The following is an 18,934-nucleotide window of genomic DNA, read 5'->3' as shown; positions in this document are numbered from 1 at the left end:
AGAACAATGCTCAGCAGGGTCCTGGAGGCATGGTAAGGAAGATCTGAGGGAGCAAGACCAGAAGCAGAGAAGCTGGGAGGGAGGCCCATAAGAGAAACTCCAGAGTCTACGGTAGGGAGAGCAGGCAGGAGAAGAGGAATTTGCTCATGAGGGAGAAGAGGAGGACTGCGTGGCCAGCTGGATCAAGAGGCATCCAGGGTGAGTCACAGGTTTCCAGCTAGGAAATAACATCAGGAGGAGATTAGCAAGAGGAATGAGGGCGAGGGCAGAGAGGGGAAGAGTTTGGGGTGGGATGTGTTGAAGAAGGTGATAGGACATTCTCTATGCTCTGCTCAAGTGTTTAAAAACAGTCTATTCTAATCTTACCTGCCTTCCAAATTTAATCAGCAGTCATATAACTTTTCTAAGGTGCAATTGGCTCCTTGTTTCCCACTCTCTTGAAGACTGCCTCTAACCCATGAGTATGAAGACTCTCTTTCAAGTTGCAGCAATTTAACAGTAAACCCACAGTAACTTGTACAGCACTATCGAAATATGTTTATTATTATTGTTATAAATACTAGTTTAAATTTATACAAACCTTTCCAGTGTTCCTTTCATTATTTGTTCACTCTGAAAAGTTCATAATCATAATTTAGGAGATATGTGTAATATTTTTCTATTCCTAGGTTGGTGTGGTATTTGCTTACTATGGAATAATTCAGGTTCAGCAAAGTATAGTATTTAGAGTTTTAAAATTACCCAATCAAGAAAATCTTTGGGGAAAGGGGACTTTAAGAATCCTTAGTTTTTTCTTTCTTTCTTTTTTTTTTTTTTATTTATTTTTTTCCTGTGTTGGGTGTTGGGCATGCTAGGCAAGTACTCTACCACTGAGCTACACCCCCAGTTCATCATTTACAATTCTACTTTTCTATATTGGCAGAATTTGTTGCTATGAGCTTATATTATTGGTTTAACAGTTTTACTTTTTTTGTTGTTTTTGTGTTAAAAACAGATTTAAAAAATAGAAGGCAAATTCACATAAAAATTACTGTTTTGGGTTAATTATGCTTATAAAATTTTTCTTGGGAGAAACCCAAATAGTTCAAAGTTGATCTTAAATATTTTCTATGTAGCTTGGTAGGAAGAAAGCTGGATTCTCATGTTCTTGTGTACCTAAAATAGACTAGCAATTATAAAAGAACACAAATTCATTTCCTTCAGAAGTACTGGAAGAAGGTACTGCCTCCCTCTAATAGTTGGCTTTCTAAATAACTTAAAAGTTCATCTTACTATGTTGATTGTTTCGGATTTGTTTCAATCCTAAAATAACATATCATAAAGGCAGAAAACAATAAGAAATGTGCAGGTAATGGAATTTTAGATTAACGTTAAATATTCCAAAGGTGAAAGTATTTTCATTCCAATAATATAACCATTTCATTAAGAACATGCATTTTAATTTAAAAAATCTGAATTTTTAATTTAAATCAGGAAACAAGTATATTGTTATGTTTATTCACACTAAATATTAAACTGAATAGGTCTTTTCTCAGCAAACAGTGGAAGTTAAAGAATAAGAGAACCATATGATGGTTCAGCACACTGCTGTTTCATGATAGTAGCCACTATCCTGGCTTTTCCCTTTATTATCATACAGATTATGGTTTCTCACCCTTCTTTCTTACTAGCCTTCTTTCTTTTTAAAGCATATTTTTAGTTGTTGATGGACCCTTACTTTATTCATTTATTTATATGCAGTCCTGAAGATCGAACCCAGGGCCTCACACATACTAGGCAAGCGCTCTACCACTGAGCCCCAACCCCAGCCCCAACAGTAACCTTTTTATGCACCTATGTTCTTTGTTTTAATGATCATTTTGACTCACCAATTTTATTAGATACCTAAAAACCTGCTTAGTATTATAAAGCTTGTTTATGCCAAGCATTTTTCATTTATTTATTTGTTCAGTAGCACACTTGCCTAGCATGTGTGAGGCACTGGGTTTGAATCTCAGCACCACATAAAAATAAATAAAGGTCCATTGACAACTAAAATAAAATATTAAAAAATAAATAGCTAATATGCAAAAACAATGACAAAAAGAAAACAACATTCTCAAAATTCTAACCAATTAAGAGGACAGTGCCTAGATCTCAGGTCAACAGGGAGCAGTAGCATAAAGGCAAACCTTGCATCCACCAGAAAGCTCTATTGGCCTAAATTCTCCCCAAAGCTATATAAAATTGCTCAGTTGGTAGGGATCCTAATGTGCTTAAACCAAAGTACCACCTAAGACACATACAGAAAAATGATACTCAACATTAGATACATTTAAAAATCGTATGTTACTCTTTTACCAAGGATAACAATATGTATATACTATTAATAAAATATTTTATCTCCAAAACACGTATTAGACCTAAAGAAAACTATAATATATATTATTTTATATACAGAGTGATTCTCTACTGATGAAAACTCAACCTACTGAAATATTTCAATTGTTCTAATTAAATTAGCATTTCCTATATAGAGCTTACCATTGTTACCTGATGAAAAACACTGCTATATACTCTTGACTCTAAATCCAAACCTTAACTTATGGTTTAATTTCCATTTTTATGTGTATGTAGATACATTAAAATACAACTCAGTGTATGTAGATACATTAAAATACAACTCAGTGCATTAAAATACAATCTGAAAACTGTCAGATTAAGATGTACTGGCTATCTCAACTTCCCCTACACCCACCATACTGGGGATTGAACTCAGGAGTGTTTTACCACTAAGCAACATCCCCACTCCCTTCTAATTTTTAAAAAAAATTTTGGGACAAGGTCACATTAAGTTGCTTAGGGTATTGCAAAATAGCTCAGACAGGCCTTGAACTTATAATCCTCCTCCTTTAGCCTCCTGAGTCACTGAGGTTACAGGTATATACCACCATCCCCAACTTCAATCTTTAACTTTAAAAAACTTACCAAAATATTGTAATGAATGAAAAGTCATTTAACACTTAACTGCCTTTTTAAGTAGAATGCTGTAATCAGGACAGGCAGATTCTCACAACATAGCAATAAGACCACCATAGCTCAGGGGCTTCTGTCAGTCTATGGCAATGTTTGTAGCATAATGCCATTTATAACATCAGATCTTATTAAATGCCTATCCGTATGGCAAGAGACTAGGAAAACTGTCAAGAACGCTTTCAAGAAAGTCCGAAAGAAGAATCTGGATTCACATAAGATAACCAAGAGGTGATGGAAGGCTACACCTTTTATCTGTTATTCTTGAACTTGGTCTTTTTGTGTTCTACAAATTATTAAATCTTATCTTTTTACAAACAAACTGCAATATGTACAGTAGCTTCATTGATTTCTATATTTTGTAGCAAGAGAAACATAAAGAGTAGAAATTGAGTTGCTACCACCTTAATAGTGCATGGACAGGATAACCACCTATCCACTACTAAAGAAATATTAATTATATAAAAGTCACATTTAAAGTTGAGAACATTTTTCTCAATGTATTATTTTATAATGAAAAAGTCATTCACTTAAGTGACCGAAGTCAAATATTTCAATTTTTCTAATTAGTATTTATGTTAAAACAGCAGCTTCAAAGTTTGCTCAAAATAATTATAAAGAGATAATCACTAAAGAAATTCACTTTAAAAAAAAAAAGAAAAACAGAAAGGCCTGTTGCAAGATTTGACTTGTTGAATAATATTTGTCCTTCGTTTTTAAAGTGGCCAATGATTACCTCTGAGAAATAACTTTTACCTTCTCTGGGGCACAAACTACAAAACACCTATTAAGTACTGGAGAGTACTAGAAAAGTCAAAACATTCAGTTTCCCAGGCTCCCTTGAAGGTAGAGAGAAAGTCCTATGACTGGGAGCTAATCAATGAGATGCAAGCTTAAGAGATATGGAACCACCCCGTCCCTATATTTTTTTTTCTTCCTGTCCAAAGCAGCTATTGAGAGATCATGAGGCAACAGACATGAGGAAAGGGCTAAGAGGAAAGCAGAGATGCTAACCCTGACATTAGTGCTCTACCGAACATGACTCCTTTTTCTTAGGTGAGACACATAAGCTACTTTTTAGTTAAGCTGGTTTTTTTTTTTTTTCTTCCCAGCTTAAAAGCAGTCCTACTTGACAGTTTTGACAGTGAATACCAAGTATAAGAATATAATTTGAGGAAGTTCATCCTAATTGAACAACTTATTCACATTCTGCCTGATCCTCACTAATAGACAGTCAAAATCGCTCTCTTTAGTATTGCTTTAAGTACATGAAAATATTTTGTTCTAATAACACTTCTGCCCTTCAATACATGCATACATCCACCACTCCTTTCTGATCCTGCCACCACTTTTAATCTCATTAGCTCATCAAAAAGATTTTTTTTTCCTTTGTGCAGTAAACTGACTTCACTTAAGTCAAAGAACATTAACTCTGAGGTTCAAATGATACTACTCAAAATAATAATGAATACAACTATTTCCAGCTTCAAAGAAAAACTGAAGTCTAAGTGGTGGTGAGCATTTCCACTTAGAAAATTCTCTCCCCCGTACTTCTTCATTATAAGATCGGAACTAACAGGCTGGGTAAAATTCTGAAATACACTGAACTTAATGCTCTGGCGAGAGACCATGCCACCACTCTGACGAGTCAGTGAAATCTCTTCTGCACTTCTTAGACGATTACTCCCTGCTCCTGATATCTTCGTTCCTGCCTTGACATGCTTCAGCATCACAGGAGACTCCTAAAGAATTCTGTTTCTCTTCTTCACCCCTATTTAACCTGGATCCATCAACACACTTTATCAATGGGTGTCACCCAAAAACAACCTACCAAAGGGACCATGATCTGACTAGGTGTCTGTCATCACCACCTCCTCTTTCTCACCACATTCTCTGCTCAGAAAATACTACCATTCCTTTTTTTTTCCCCTCCTTGAAAAAGGCACCCTCTCCCTCACCTCCTGGCTGTCATGAACTATTTCCTCTGTCTGGGACACTTTTTATTTCTCAGCTAATTCCTGAGGGCCCAACCTTAAAGGAAGGTAGCTCCACCTGCTGAAAGCTGCCTGCAAGCCTGGCCCACACCCTATCATGATTACCCCACAAGCTAAGTCTGCCTCCTGTTGAACTGTGGCTGGGTGGAGGTAGGGTTGTGCAGAACTTGGTCCTGGCTGTACTTTCAGCACCTGGTCTTGTGCCTGGCACACAGTACATATCTAACAGCTATGTATGAAATGGAAAGATTTTAGTTCTGCAATGTGAAAAGACAGTGTACAAGTTGAGAGAGGGCTCCGTGGCACAGAACAACAACAACCAAAAAAACTCCCAATAGCCCCGGTGGTCACATTAGTTTGGATGACAGGAAGTTGTCAATAAGTTGCCACTTTTTTTTTTTTTTAATAAATAAGAAGAGCAATTTCAAATACTTGAATCTAACAATGCCCGAACCAGGGTAGTACCAGTGTGGTAAAAACAAATTAGAGGTATCAAAGGATGAAGTCTTATTCTTGTAATCAATTGGTTGTGGATAAATGAGGGTGGATAATAATTCAAAGAGGACTAAAGTTTGATAACCAGATAAGGGAGAAACATGGTGTCATGAACTAAATAGGTGAGCCAAGAATATTAGCTGGATTTGGGAGGTAACTACAAAAATTAACTTTCAGGTATAGTGATACAGCCAGGGTTTTTAAATCTATAGGCAGGAAATGCATAGAATCTGAAGCTAAGGGGAACTTAGAAACATCTTATTCGAGTCCCTTATTTTGTAGCCCTGTGGGGTTAGGTGATTGAGGCCATTCACTTAGTTACTAGTAGAACCAAGGCTCTGACCCAGGACTCTTGGAATCCAGGTCAACACCACTGTAACTAAGGCAACCAATACCTCTTCCTTTACTAAGAATACAAACAAGTTACTGCCTTCAGATCATTGAAGAATAAATGCAATGGCTTTAATATACATATCTGGGGAGATTTCTCCAACCTTAAAATGACATAATATGGATAAGCCATATTATGGGGGTTAAGTAGAAATACAATTTTTACATAATTTTAAAATGTTTCCTCTTTCCATATTAAAAAAAAAAAAAGTCTGTCACTTTCTTTCCCTGGTTCTAACAGAATGACAACAACAAAGTCAGAAAAATGTGAAAGTCAAACATTCTGAACAGAGCTCCCAGGTTTTAGACACATTTCTGCCACTTCCTATGTATATCCTTGGGCAAGTTAATTCACTTCTCTGGGCCTTGAACTTCCTGATGTAAAATAAGGTAGACTAGATCACTGCTAAATGCATTCTAAAAGTCATGACTACAAGCAAATAAATGTTTAAAGATGTTTTTACATAAGTTTGGAAAATAAAATGTATCTAAAAATCAATATTAACTAAACTCAAGTAATTAAAAGCTTGTGTCTTTCGCTCAAGTTTTCTTGGAAAGCCATTTGCTTCACAAAAGTACCACAAACCACCTAAAAATGTCAACTAATAGCTGGTTAAATAAATTGTGGCTCAGCCAATAATGGCTATTACGGGACTATCAAAACAATGAGGCACATGAACATGTGTTAACATGAAATTCTAAGACATAGTAATCTTAAAAATATCCTATAGGGGGCTGGGTTGTGACTCAGTGGTAGGAGTACTTGCCTAACCTACCTGAGGTCCTGGCTGCAATCCCCAGCACTGGGAGGAAAAAATAAAAATAATAATAATAATAAAAAAAAGAATATATACTATGCTTCCAGTTCTGTATAACAAAACAAACAAACCCCACAAAAGCCCTATATGTTTGCATATGATTACATGATTAGAAAGTTAGAAGAAGAATACCCAAGAAACTACCACGGTGATGCTCTGTGGAGAGGGCAAGGAGCCTGGGTTAGACAGAGGCCCACTCAGGACCCCAGAGCCTTTGGGACTGTTTCTCTTTTTCAACCTGGGACACAGATTATAATATTTAAAAACTTGTTAAAATTAAAAGCCATCTGGCACTATCTTAGATAAATTACCACAAATAGAGAGCATCCGTTTATAAATTTTTAAACCCATTTCAATGTTTATTTCTGAGGGACAACAGGGATTGAACCCAGGACCTCAGCCACTTCTGAGCTACACTCCCAGTCCCCCCACCTTTTCATGTTTAAGGCTGAAGGGGTGAGAGAGGTACCGGGCTGCCACTGTGTCCCTTGCAGCTTACCTCATTTACCTCTGGCCCTCAGCTCAGACCCAGAGGGAAACGCTGCCAAAGGCAAATGACAGGGCAAGGGGAGTTATGAAACCTGAGAGAGAGGTGTTGGAAAGGGTGAGAATTATCCCACAGAGAAGGCAGATGCCTCTGGGAAAACAGTCAGCTGAAAACAATCACCAGGGGGAGAGCCAAGTGGAAAACAAGACAGGCAGAGGGGTCCTATCAAAATCAACACCAGCCAGCCCAAAACAAGAACTGCACCCTGGTCTTCACAGCCGAGAGCAACTCAACTGACCAAAGCTGTAATTATCATCTAGCACAAGAGGCAGCAGCAGGAGGCAACTGAATCCCCTGCCAGTGAACAGGCAGGTTCGCATATGCCGAAAATACACACCGGGTTTATTTCCATCTTAGGCACAGAAAAGGAAATATCAGATGAGAACATAAACACCAGGGGCAGTATTCTATGATTGCAAACCCTTTTTACTTAACAAGACTGGAAAAGTACATTTGTGATTTGCTTGTTAGTTCTCCACAAAAACATCAAGAGGTTTTATTTCCTAAGTGTTTCAAACACAGAAATCCTTCAGGATATTAAAATAACATCAATCTCAGTAATAAACAACATAAATGAAGAACTACAAAAGTCCTCTTATCTCCCTTTGTAATAGGAAGAGAAATGGTCTTTTTAATTTACTTGTGTCCCATTTCCACAAACATCTGAAGTCAAATGCAATTTAATCGGTACTGATTTTTACAAATTTGGTTGGTGGCAAAGAGCCAGGGAGCACCAAGGCAACGATTCTGCATCCCATGAACACAAACAGCACACATCCACTAGCAAACAAAATACACCACCCAGAGAAAACTGCTTATTTTCACCAATTAAGCTGACTTCTCTCATTAAAGAGAGCTTTATTTCCCCAATTATCTGTCTCCTTAGAAATCTCTGATAAACATCTGCAAGTTAATCAAGACGTCCCCCCGTGCAACACTCAGCAGAGCTCTAGGCAAGACTAACCTGTATGGAAAATAACAGTGCTCTTCCTAAACCCTGAAGGGAGTCGCAGATTTCGAAGCAATCCTTTGGCAGTAAGCCGGACGTGGATGGTGGATAAGGAGAATTTGGGTGACAACAACATGTCTTCAGAGCAGGTGGAAGGGTTTCACAGAAGAAGCTGCTTCCGTGGGCTATCACATGCTGTCTTTTTAAGTTCAGTACTCTTCGGGGCCAAAAGGCACAGCAGAGAAAACATGCCTATATAGCTAATGTCATTCCACCAGAGACTCAGAAAAGTCAAAAAAAAAAAAAAAAAAAAAAAAAAAAAAAAAAAAAAAAAGCGCTATCCAAGGGTTTCTGGCTTCCGTTTTCACTCCCAGATGTTGTCAAAACAATGCTCTTCCTCTGAGTAAGATCTCCTCTTAGCAAATCCAAAGGCCAGCAGCCACTGAGTTACATCACACTGTGCCTGGGGTGGCTTGTGGTTCTCATCGGATGGGAAAGGGGAGGAGAAAGTGGGTGGTCTTAGGAGCTTTATGTAACAGCCAATGCAGTCGCAGGTCCTCCAACTACTTGGAAGAGTGAGGGAAATTAACTACCTCCTGTGCCTCATGTTTATTTAGTAATTAGAAAAAAAAATAAGATTAATCTGTATCCTGATGCAATATTTTTAAATGAGGACTATTCATACTAATAACATTAGACTGGGCATACCTCCCCCCCTAATATTTTACCTATGAATCTGATAAAGAAAAAAGCCAAAACCTTCAGGCAACAAATGTTTTCCATCTTTAATAAAATTTCTATTCTGTTAATGACAGTGACCAAAGATTTAAGTCCAACTTTAATTCTCTTGTGCTCAGGACTTCACTAAAAATGAATATAAGGCTAATGCAATTTCTCTACCAGGTGTGACATAATAGTCCAGAGAAACAGTCAACCAGATAGGCAGTGCTACATGGAATACTTATTACTCTGGTAGACTATCAAGGTGGGGCTGAGGACATAGCTCAGTGGTAGAGCACTTGCTTAGCATGTGTGAGCCCCAGGTGGGGAAAGGCAGCATGAGGTGATCTCTTACAGTGATCTTTTGAGACTAGGAATGTAGGCAGGGAACAGTTTTACTGGTACCTATTAATTTCTATTTCAGCAGAGTGGTTAGTTAAAAAGTGCATTAAAATATGATGGTTAAAAAACAAAGGAAGTTGAAAGGTAAAGGTATGGATTAATGTACTCACTTAAATAAAGCTAATTCTATTAAACCAAGTGTAGCCTGAACTCAATGTTATTTTTAATTTCAAAAAAAGCAATGTATAAAAAAATGATTGATGGCCGTTTCCAAGAGTTCCTAAAAAATTAAGACTCAAAGAAATGGAGAAACTAGTAACCAGAAACGACCCTACTACATGCTGTTAAAATAGACAGGAAGCAGTTATTCTTTTAGAAATTCTATAGCGCATCTAGGGTGTGCAGAGGGAAGAATACAGACAGGAAAGGAACATCTGAATAATTCCTCTGCCTTCTTCACTCAACACTCCACACCCATCAGGTCAGAAGTCGTCAACAAGAGAGACAGACCCACTAACTTGCCCCGGGGCACTGAGAGACAGAGACAACGTGTTCCAATGCACGTTGCATCTGTGTCAACTGAAGCACAAATAATCAAAGAATGAAGGTGAAGAAAACGGACTTTTTGGGTGTTGTCTATCACTTTATTTTTAAAAATCCAAATACTTTTTCCCAGATTCTGAATATTAAAAACACCAAGTCGGGCACAGTGGCCCATGCCTATAATCCCAGAGGCTTGGGAGGCTAAGGCAGGAGGACTGTGAGTTCAAAGCAACTTATCGAGGCCCTAAGAGACTCAGTAAGACCCTGTCTCTAAATCAAATATAAAAAAGATCTGGGGATGTGGCTCAGTGGTTAAGCACCCCTGGATTCAATCCCAGTACCGAAACAAACAAACAAATGAATTCATACCATGATTCTCTCCCTACACCGCTCAAAACTTTGTAAAAGTCAACCTCAATCAGCACCAGAATTATAAATAGAATAATCAAGTTAAATATTGATATTGTTAAAAATAGGCATGTCACAGTCCATGTAGTTGGAAATGGTTCTTTCTGCATTTTTGAGGGGTGGTGAGGCTTTGTTGTTTGTTAGTAAACTCTAAATTATCCCTGCCTTTAGCCTAGACTACCCCCAAAAAGAAACTAGCAATTTAGTCACCAATTGGGCAATTCTTTCAAATTTTTACTTGAACTATTGTGCATACTTTAAAATAACGTTATTAATGATCTTTTTAAAACATCAGAACAACAAAGTGCAAGGATAGATACAAATAATGCCCCTGAGAAGGAAAATTCAAAAGTTGTTCTTATTTGTACCAAAGTAGAAAAGCATACTAGGTAGAAACCAAGAACTGAGTTTCCATCCTTTCCCAAACACAGTCTGCCACCTGGTGGCCATCGAGCACAAGTGCGCCACAGCAAACCAGCTGCTACGCTCTCCATGATCAGTGGTGCCAGGGGATGCCGTCAGCCCACGGGGCTACATGCACTCTGCACACCCTGTCGTCCTCGCTCACTTAAGTAACTGAGATATTTTAAGGTTTCAACTATTTTAAAAATACATACCTGTACTTACATACATATATACACACATACTATATTGCTTTTTAAATACATACATACATACATGCACACACATATCAACACACACACATACTTCTGTGGGGGGAGTAAAATATTTCAAAAATTTGTTCAAAAAAGTTCTTTGACTAATCGGTCAGTTCCTACCACTTCTGCACTACCTATTATTTCTGAAATTATATTTAAAATGGAAGAAATGCCCAAGATAATAAAGTGTCAGGCTTTGTTGGTTTACAAAGTCCTAATCTGATTTAGGTGAACATGGTAAAGCTCACCAAGGGCAGTAGTGGGGGGAAAAAAATGAAGAAAATTTGGTAGCTAAGATGGAATAGTTTGCAGTTTTTAGGATTTAAAGTATGAGTTAGGGTGTTAAGTGGAAAAATAACCCCATGATTTCAATGTAGGATCTCAACTTTAAACAGAAATAAGAATGGTATATAATAAGAATGGTATATAATGAAGCAAATATATAAAAACATCAGCAATGCTTCAGGAAATTCTGATATTTCTTTGTTATACATTTTGGTGTTTTTCTTTTCTTTTTAAACAGGGACATCAGGTGCAGGAAAAAAATTTGTTTTGCAGAAAGCCTACAAAATAAATGGAGTTTCTATTAGTGACACAGATTAAAAAACAATAAAAATTGTATAAAGTCTGCAGAAAGCTTAAACAGAAGATCATGAGTGTTGTAAATCAAAATTGTTTTACACCATGTGTCTAAATGCATTCTACTGTCATGTGTAACTAATTAGAAAATTTTAAAAATAAAAAAATTTAAGATTGTATTAAATTGTACTGTAGAAATGTGTATTCATTTTGTTTGTTTTGTTTTAAATCAGCAATTTAGAAAACAATGATCTCATGATTCTAATATATGTTGCTCAGGAGCTTTAGATGCCAGGAAATGAATTCCAAGTAGGACTGGATTGTTTTCAATGACAGTAAAGAATCAGCCACCTGGTTCAGACTCCAGCCCCTGTTCAGCTAATCTTAACCTAATAAAGCATCAGTTGTAACATTTATCACCTTACTTCCCTAACTCATAGCAGAAATTCCAATACTCTCTACCATATAAAGTTCGATTCTTTATTTCAGTTGTGGAATGCTCAACTCAAGGCCCAATTTTTCCATAATGTCCTCTTCTTTAGTAGGAAGATATATTGTACTGTAATTGTTTCAAATATTCACACAAAACAATAAACAACTCAAACTACCCACCTATAAGATTTTAAGATATTTAATAACAATGTAATTTCCTTTTCTTTGGTTACCCAAAATAAGAACTTAATTTAAAAACAATAATGATTTTATTGTGTGTAACATTTCTTTTTTTAAAAAAAAAAACCCTCATGTTCATTTTCTTAAAATTTAATTTTTAAAATTAAAGTTTAAATTACCTGTGTATCAGACCATCAGACCATTCTACAACTACTTAGTAAACTTATTAAACTTAAAATGTAATAGTTATCTCTTCAAAGGATTAAATAACCTCCTACATTGTTAATTTGATGGCTTCAAAATGTTCTTAAAATGTCAATGAACATAATTTAAACAACAACTGTAAAGACATTCAGGTTATTTCTAATTTTCCCTCATTTTAAGCAATTTTGAAAAGTAATAAGTAAATCAATCCCGACTCCCTTTTTTTTTTTTTTTTTTTTTTTGAGAAAGTAGTAAGGATTTTTACTGTCCAAACAAAAGATCATAACAGAAGACACAAATAAATGAGTTGTTCTGACAATTTTAGACTTCAGGACTTCTCTATGAGAAAGTCAGCTCCTTATGTAAACATAAACAAAAATCCTAACCAAAACAGCAAGTATCTGAGACAGTTTTCAAGGCAAATGTACACAGTGAAAAGAAATAAAAATGCAGTTTCTAAGATATGTGTTGCATAGAGGTATGAGGTTCATTTTAGTGAAAAATGCTTTTCTTATTTTGAATACTTCCACTTCCCCTCCAAAAAAGTTAAGCCCTGACCCAGGCAAAGAAACTGAAATAATTGACACTAATTTCCTATGAGCTTCATTTGAGTGTATAACTGTACTTACCATCTTCTTTACTCTAAAAAAGTTTAACATCCCAGGGCAGAGGGTATAGCATTTTCCTGGAATGTACAGGCCCTGAGTTCAATCCCCAGCACAAAAGAAAAAAAAAAAAATAGACAATTTTCTCCTTTTAGGAAGTCAACCAAATTGGAGTTAAACTAATCTTAAAGTGCAAGAAAAGATAGACCAGACTAGCATTTGTTCTGTGACGTGAAAATGAGAAGCATCCCTTCAACAGCAGCGGCCCAAGAGGTACCAAGAAGCATGAAGAACTGGTTACAGGGAAAAGCAATCCATTAGACTGACCAAAAAGCAAGGAGACCAGTGTTAGCCTAGAAAAGAGGGGGTTCCTGCCAACTCTGGCTGTGAACTATACCCAGACCTTAAACAGGTATTAGAACCCCCCCTAACTAACAAGGCTAGAGCAAAGAATCAGCAGCATCAAAAAGCCCAAAGTTGCCCCAACTTGTCAGTAGACACCTGTACACCATGATGTCAATGCTTCTGCTGATGGTGGTAAATAGAAGCCTAGGTTTTCGACTAGTATAAACATTAACCTAGTAAGCAATGATCAAAGTCCTAGTCTGGGGTAAATGATAAAAGAAAAGGTAATGAAGTTCCTCAAACATCACTGCTAAGATTTTTTTAGTCTGACTCAAACACAACAAAACAATTTCTTCCACACAAGGACAAGCTTTGCACTGATGTTTCTTAGATGTTTCTTAGATGTTTCTTATGCCTCCACCTCTGGCCTCAGGTTTTGTTTGTTAAATAACATTCCTATGTCAGAGCCAAGGTAAAAGGGGAATAATGGACAAGAAACCCTCTATCCCGAGTTCCTGGATAAAAAGCCAGTGGGTGTGAGCACACTCAAGTCATGCGGTTTGAGATGTTGGGTTTGCAGAAGTTGTTTGTTCCCTTCTATGGCTGGGACATCCATGTTCGATGGTCTGAAGGTTGCGGGATCTTCAGCCGTTCTGGTGGCCTGGGTACAGATCAGCTCCATGGGAGAGGGTTTCTGGGTGCCTTTGTAGGCCTGGATGGCAAAACCTCCAGAATCAGACTTCTGAAGGGGTCTCGAACCATTTATCTGATGAGTTTGTTCTCATCCCCACTTCCAGGATCCATGGTGCTAGGATTTGGACCAGGTAAGGCTGTAGAGGAACCAGAAGAAAACCAGCCTCTGGGCCTCTGCTCAAGGGAAAAGTGAGGGGTGCTGCTTGCGGTAGGCTGGGCCCATACAGGCTGCTTCTCCTCCTTTGTTCTCTCTCCGCTCTGCAGCGTTAGTTTATGGACTGCTTCTGCTACTCGGAGGTACTTGGTTTCCTCGGTGGTAAGGCCCTTGTGAGGTGTATGGCCAGCATCTCTTAGTCCTGCCTGATGTTCAAAATGCTGAATGCTCTCCTGTGTCTGTTTTGTCATCAGAGAATTCATGATGACATGGGTAGCTTTGGCCTTCACCACTGGGACCTTGTCCATACTGTCAGTGACCCTTGACAGGGTCATGGCAACAGGGCACACACTGGCCTCTCCTTCCTCCTCCTTGGCAAGGTGCTGATACTTGCATCCTGGAGTCACTGGCTTCCAGGGAAGGCTGCCCATGTCTGATGGAGGAGTCATGGGTGCAGGGTCCTCAAGGGTATTGTCATAGCTGAATGCCCAGAGGCACATCCCAATAGGCAGGGACATCTTTCTTGCCTAGAGGCCCTCTAGGCCTAAGAGCAGGTACTTCTGGTTGTCTTGAAGCCATTGATAGTCTGGAATCCAGATGTTTTTCTATTCATAATTCAGAGCTGAGTCTGCCACCACAGTGAAATGATTTATTAATGAGGAACATAGTCCAGGTGCTATAAGTTAGCAAAGCTTCCCAGGAAGAGTCCATCCAGAGGTTCTGTTCTTCTACTACCTCCAAGCTGCCCAAGGTCCCGACTCTGGCACTAAAGAGGACCTGAAGACCCATGTCTCTTAAGAGGTTGTGGCATAGTCCAGACTCAAGCCATCATGAGAGCAGCAGCAAATCCAACTGCCCCCACAACCAACTAGAGGGCACAAGCTGCCATGCAAGCCAGCAGCCTTGATGATCCTAGAATCACTTCTGATAGTGAAGTTGCTGGGTAAAAGGCTTTGGTTATATACCACAACTACTGTAATTGTTACTCAATCTGCCGTACGTAGGACCACCTATTCATTACTTTCATTCAGTAGGTAAACTTCTTTCATGCTCCTTAGTCCTACATATTTTTTTTCCCCACTCATTTTTCCTTTTTGTCTTTCTATAATTATTGTTGTTGTTGTTGTTGTAAGAACATTTAACGTGAAATCTACCTTTCAACTTTTTTTTTTTTTTTTTTTTTTTGGTACCAGGGTTGAACCCCAGGGGTGCTTAACCCCTGAGACAGGGTCTCGTTAAGTTGCTTAGGGTCTTGCTAAGTTGCTGAGGCTGGCTTTGCACTTGAGATCCTCCTGCCTCAGCCTCCCGAGCTACTGGGATTATAGGTGTGCACCATTGCACCTGGCTTAATTTTTAAGTGTACAATACAATATGGTTAACTACAGGCACATGTTGTTCCAGGGATCTCTAGTTCTTTTTCATCTTGCACAATGGAACTCTATATTCTTTGAACAACAACTTCCCATTTTCTGGCAACCACCTGCCAGAACCCAGGACTGCTGTGCTGCATTATGCTTCAGTGATTTAACTATTTTAAGTACCCTGTGTAAGTGGAATCATGCACTTGCCCTGTGACTGGCTTATTTCCACTCAGCATAATTTCCTTGAGGTTCATCCACACTGTTCCATGGCCAGATTTCCTTCTCTTTTGAAAGCTGACTATTCCACTCCACACGTACACATTTTCTTTGTCCTCATCCGTGATGGCATTTAGGTTGCTCCACACCCTGGCTACCTTGAGTAATGCTGCAATGAATGTTTGAGGGTGACTCTAGATCCTGGTACTGTTGTGATAAACGCCCCCTTATCACATCCATGTTTCACAAATACTTTCTCCCACTCTGCCTTTCATGCTATTGTTCCCTCTGGTCTGTGAAAAGTCTTAGAGGTGTAGTCCCACTTGTCTAATTTAGCTTTCCTTGCCTGTGATTGTGGTGTCATACCAGGACACCATTAACAAGACCAGTGTCATGAGCGTTCCCCTCCTACACTTTCACAGGAAGGCTTCATAGTTTCAAGACTTACATTTAAGTCTTTAATCCATTTTGAGTTGTTTTTGTGCATGGTGTGAGATGAGGGTTTACTTCTGTCCTCTTGTGTGTGGATATCATTTTCCCAGCCCCATTTGTCACAGAGACTATCATTTCCCCACTGTCTATTCTTGGCATGCTTGTCAAACGTCAGTTAACCGTACATGCCCAGAGTTATTTCTGGTTATTAAGTTCCACTGGACTATATGCCTAACTCTATGCCAATACCATACTGTTTTAATTACTGTGGCTTTGTAAGACATTTTGAAATCTGGAATTATGATGCTTCCAGCTTGTGGCATCATAAATGTTCTGGCCATTTTGGTCCTATATGGTTCTGCATGCATTTTAGGGTTATTTTTTTTCTGTCTCTATAAAAAAAACATCATCAGGATTTTGATAGGGATTGTAAGGACTCTAGGTCTCTTTGGGTAGTATGCCCATTTAGTGTTTATTGTGGAGTTGTCTTTACCTTGCTGATTTCAAAGAGTTACACATGGGGTCAATATGGTGCTGATGTCTCAGTTTGTTCTTTGCTTATTAGTACTATCTATAATCATTTTAACAGAGGAGAAACTTCAAAGAGCTACATTTACTAATACCTTCTATTATACCAGTGTTCTCAGAAAGGCCTTTTCTACTCAAGTCTATATTCTTAGTGCTTTTAATATTTTAATTTTTGTGTTTAAAACTAATCCCATCTGGAATATGGGTGAAGAAGAGATCTAGCTCCTTCTAAAAAGGCAGTTATGGTCTCAACAAGATTTACTAAATGATCCATTCCCCACCTCCTCCCTACTTCAAAACCCCAAATTTATCACATATCTAAGTAGCGTCTGCCTTTTAAGTATGAGAAGCAAGTGTTGATAACCCAATGGCAACAGGGAGAGTGAGTCTCATCTCTGCACTCACCAGAGGATAGCATCACCAGAGCAGGGTTGCAACTTTCAACTGCTTCCCAATACTTGGGAAAAGGAGCTACAAAAAGCCACCCTGCTGTGTACTACCTTTACTAAATGGGTATGGAAGAACAGTGCATTTATACTTTCCAGAGCAGACACCCTGGCACATGAGACTGATGCTCTTGTGCAAAACAATCAGGGAGCAGGAGAAACAACTCTGATGCCTCTGGTGTCCCAGACAGCTTCCCTGTGTGGCAGGACCAAGGTAATAATAGTTCACTATTATAGTATGTGCGACATCTTCCTTGTAAACAGCAAGCCAAGTTTATTTAGAGTCAATGTTGGCCAGAATCTTATTGCATCACAACCTTTAAATAAATTACAACAGCTAGACCCCAAGAGAATGCCTCTTGACTTTAAGTGCTCTTTCCTGCTTGCTTTATGGATTCAAAATAATTCAGCTTCCTGGAAAAGAACTCTAAAAATAAGCCACTAGAAGTGTAAGAGCCATGGAGAACATGGTCATCACAATGCCTAGCAGCAGGAGGAGCCACACTGTTTGAGGACCTCACATACAAAACTCCTACCGTGTCAGAGTTATTTCCAAACTGAAATTATTCCCTAAATATCCCCATACTGCCAAGGGAGAAACCTGAGACCTGGAGAGGCTTAGCAACTATCCCAAGGTCAGGATGCAAATAGAAAGTGTCAGGCCCAAGATTTACACCAGTACCCAGTGCCTTGCAAGTTCATTCCCCTCCTGCTCTCCTTCACAGTCTTATGGGAGAAGGGAATTCCTTCAAAAATAATTGATTAAGTACTAAACGAAAATAATTATGTAACATTTTCATGTATTAGTAAAAAAATTTTTTAATAAAATCCAGTGTTGACCAGGAGAGGGTAAAGCCAGCACTCTCACACTGTCAATCATGGCACAAACTGATACGAAGCGTCTGGAAAACAATGTTGTTATTTAAGTGAAGTGACTAATATATGTTTATGTTTACTGATACTACTTTTAAGAATTGATCACAAGAAACTTCCCCAAACTTTGAAAGCACCAATTGTAAAGATGTTCACTGCAGAATCATTATGAATGTGATATAGAAGCACTCCAAATACTCAAGAGCAGTTGCTAAATGTTACTGTATATGCTAAATGTGACCATCACTCAAAGTGACCACTGTGCTCAGGCGTGTATTCCCACAGGCTCAGCAGACGGAGGCAGGAGGTTCTCAAGTTTGACGCCAGCCTCAGTAATTCAGAGAGGCCCTAAGCAACTTAGTGAGACCCTATTTCAAAAGAAAAATCAAGAAAAGAGCTGGGGATGTGGCTGTGTGATTAAGCACTCCTGGGGTCAATTTCCGGGAGGGGGGGGGGAAGTGATCACTATGTATTAAGTGACAGAAATGATATTAAGCTAACTGAATTTTATTTAAAAATCACAATAAAAAAACCTGTAGTGTGGGCTGGGGTTGTGGCTCAGTGGTAGAGTGTTCAGTGTGAGGCACTGGGTTCAATCCTCAGCACCGCATAAAAATAAATAAGAATACTGAGTCCATCTACAACTAAAACTATTTTTTAAAAAAAAAAAAACTGAAGGGTGATTTCTCTCTGCATGATTTTTTTTTAGAAATTTTTTGGAATCTGGCAAATCGCTATAATTAAAGGAGATTATTTTACTAAAATTAAAGGATATGAAGTTGGTCATCTATAACCTTTGCCACTATTTGCTGCTTAGAAAAATAAAATTATCTCAAAGGCTTAGTATAATGACTTAAAATTTAGTATTTGGAGAAAAGTGTTTTTATTCAGGGATAATGGTTTTTGTATCATCTAAAATGTGATGATTTGCCAGCAGAATATGAAGAAAGTCAAGGTGATCTGCAGTCAAAGACTATCATAGCAGGGAAAAAAAACCTTAGCAATTAGC

General features: G+C 38.3%; 1 protein-coding gene and 1 pseudogene across 4 annotated transcripts in view; both read right to left on the bottom strand.

Annotated features, from left to right (window-relative positions):
• The window catches only part of Mtus1 (microtubule associated scaffold protein 1), a 145,219-nt gene that overhangs the window by 40,710 nt on the left and 85,575 nt on the right, over positions 1-18,934 (bottom strand). The window contains exon 1 of one of the 4 annotated variants that reach the window (XM_047548324.1): positions 8,221-8,498. The exons of the other annotated variants lie outside the window; for them this stretch is intronic. Within the exon in view, the coding sequence (XP_047404280.1) occupies positions 8,221-8,341 (121 nt within the window). The 5' untranslated portion in view covers positions 8,342-8,498. Of the gene's footprint in view, positions 1-8,220; positions 8,499-18,934 lie in introns of those variants that run through there. 4 annotated transcript variants of the gene reach the window in all.
• Positions 13,433-15,107, bottom strand: LOC124982098 (putative monooxygenase p33MONOX; annotated as a pseudogene).

The sequence above is a fragment of the Sciurus carolinensis genome, chromosome 4 (assembly GCF_902686445.1).
Source record: "Sciurus carolinensis chromosome 4, mSciCar1.2, whole genome shotgun sequence".
Classification (NCBI taxonomy): Eukaryota; Metazoa; Chordata; class Mammalia; order Rodentia; family Sciuridae; genus Sciurus; species Sciurus carolinensis.
This window is presented reverse-complemented; position numbering and strand designations above follow the sequence as displayed.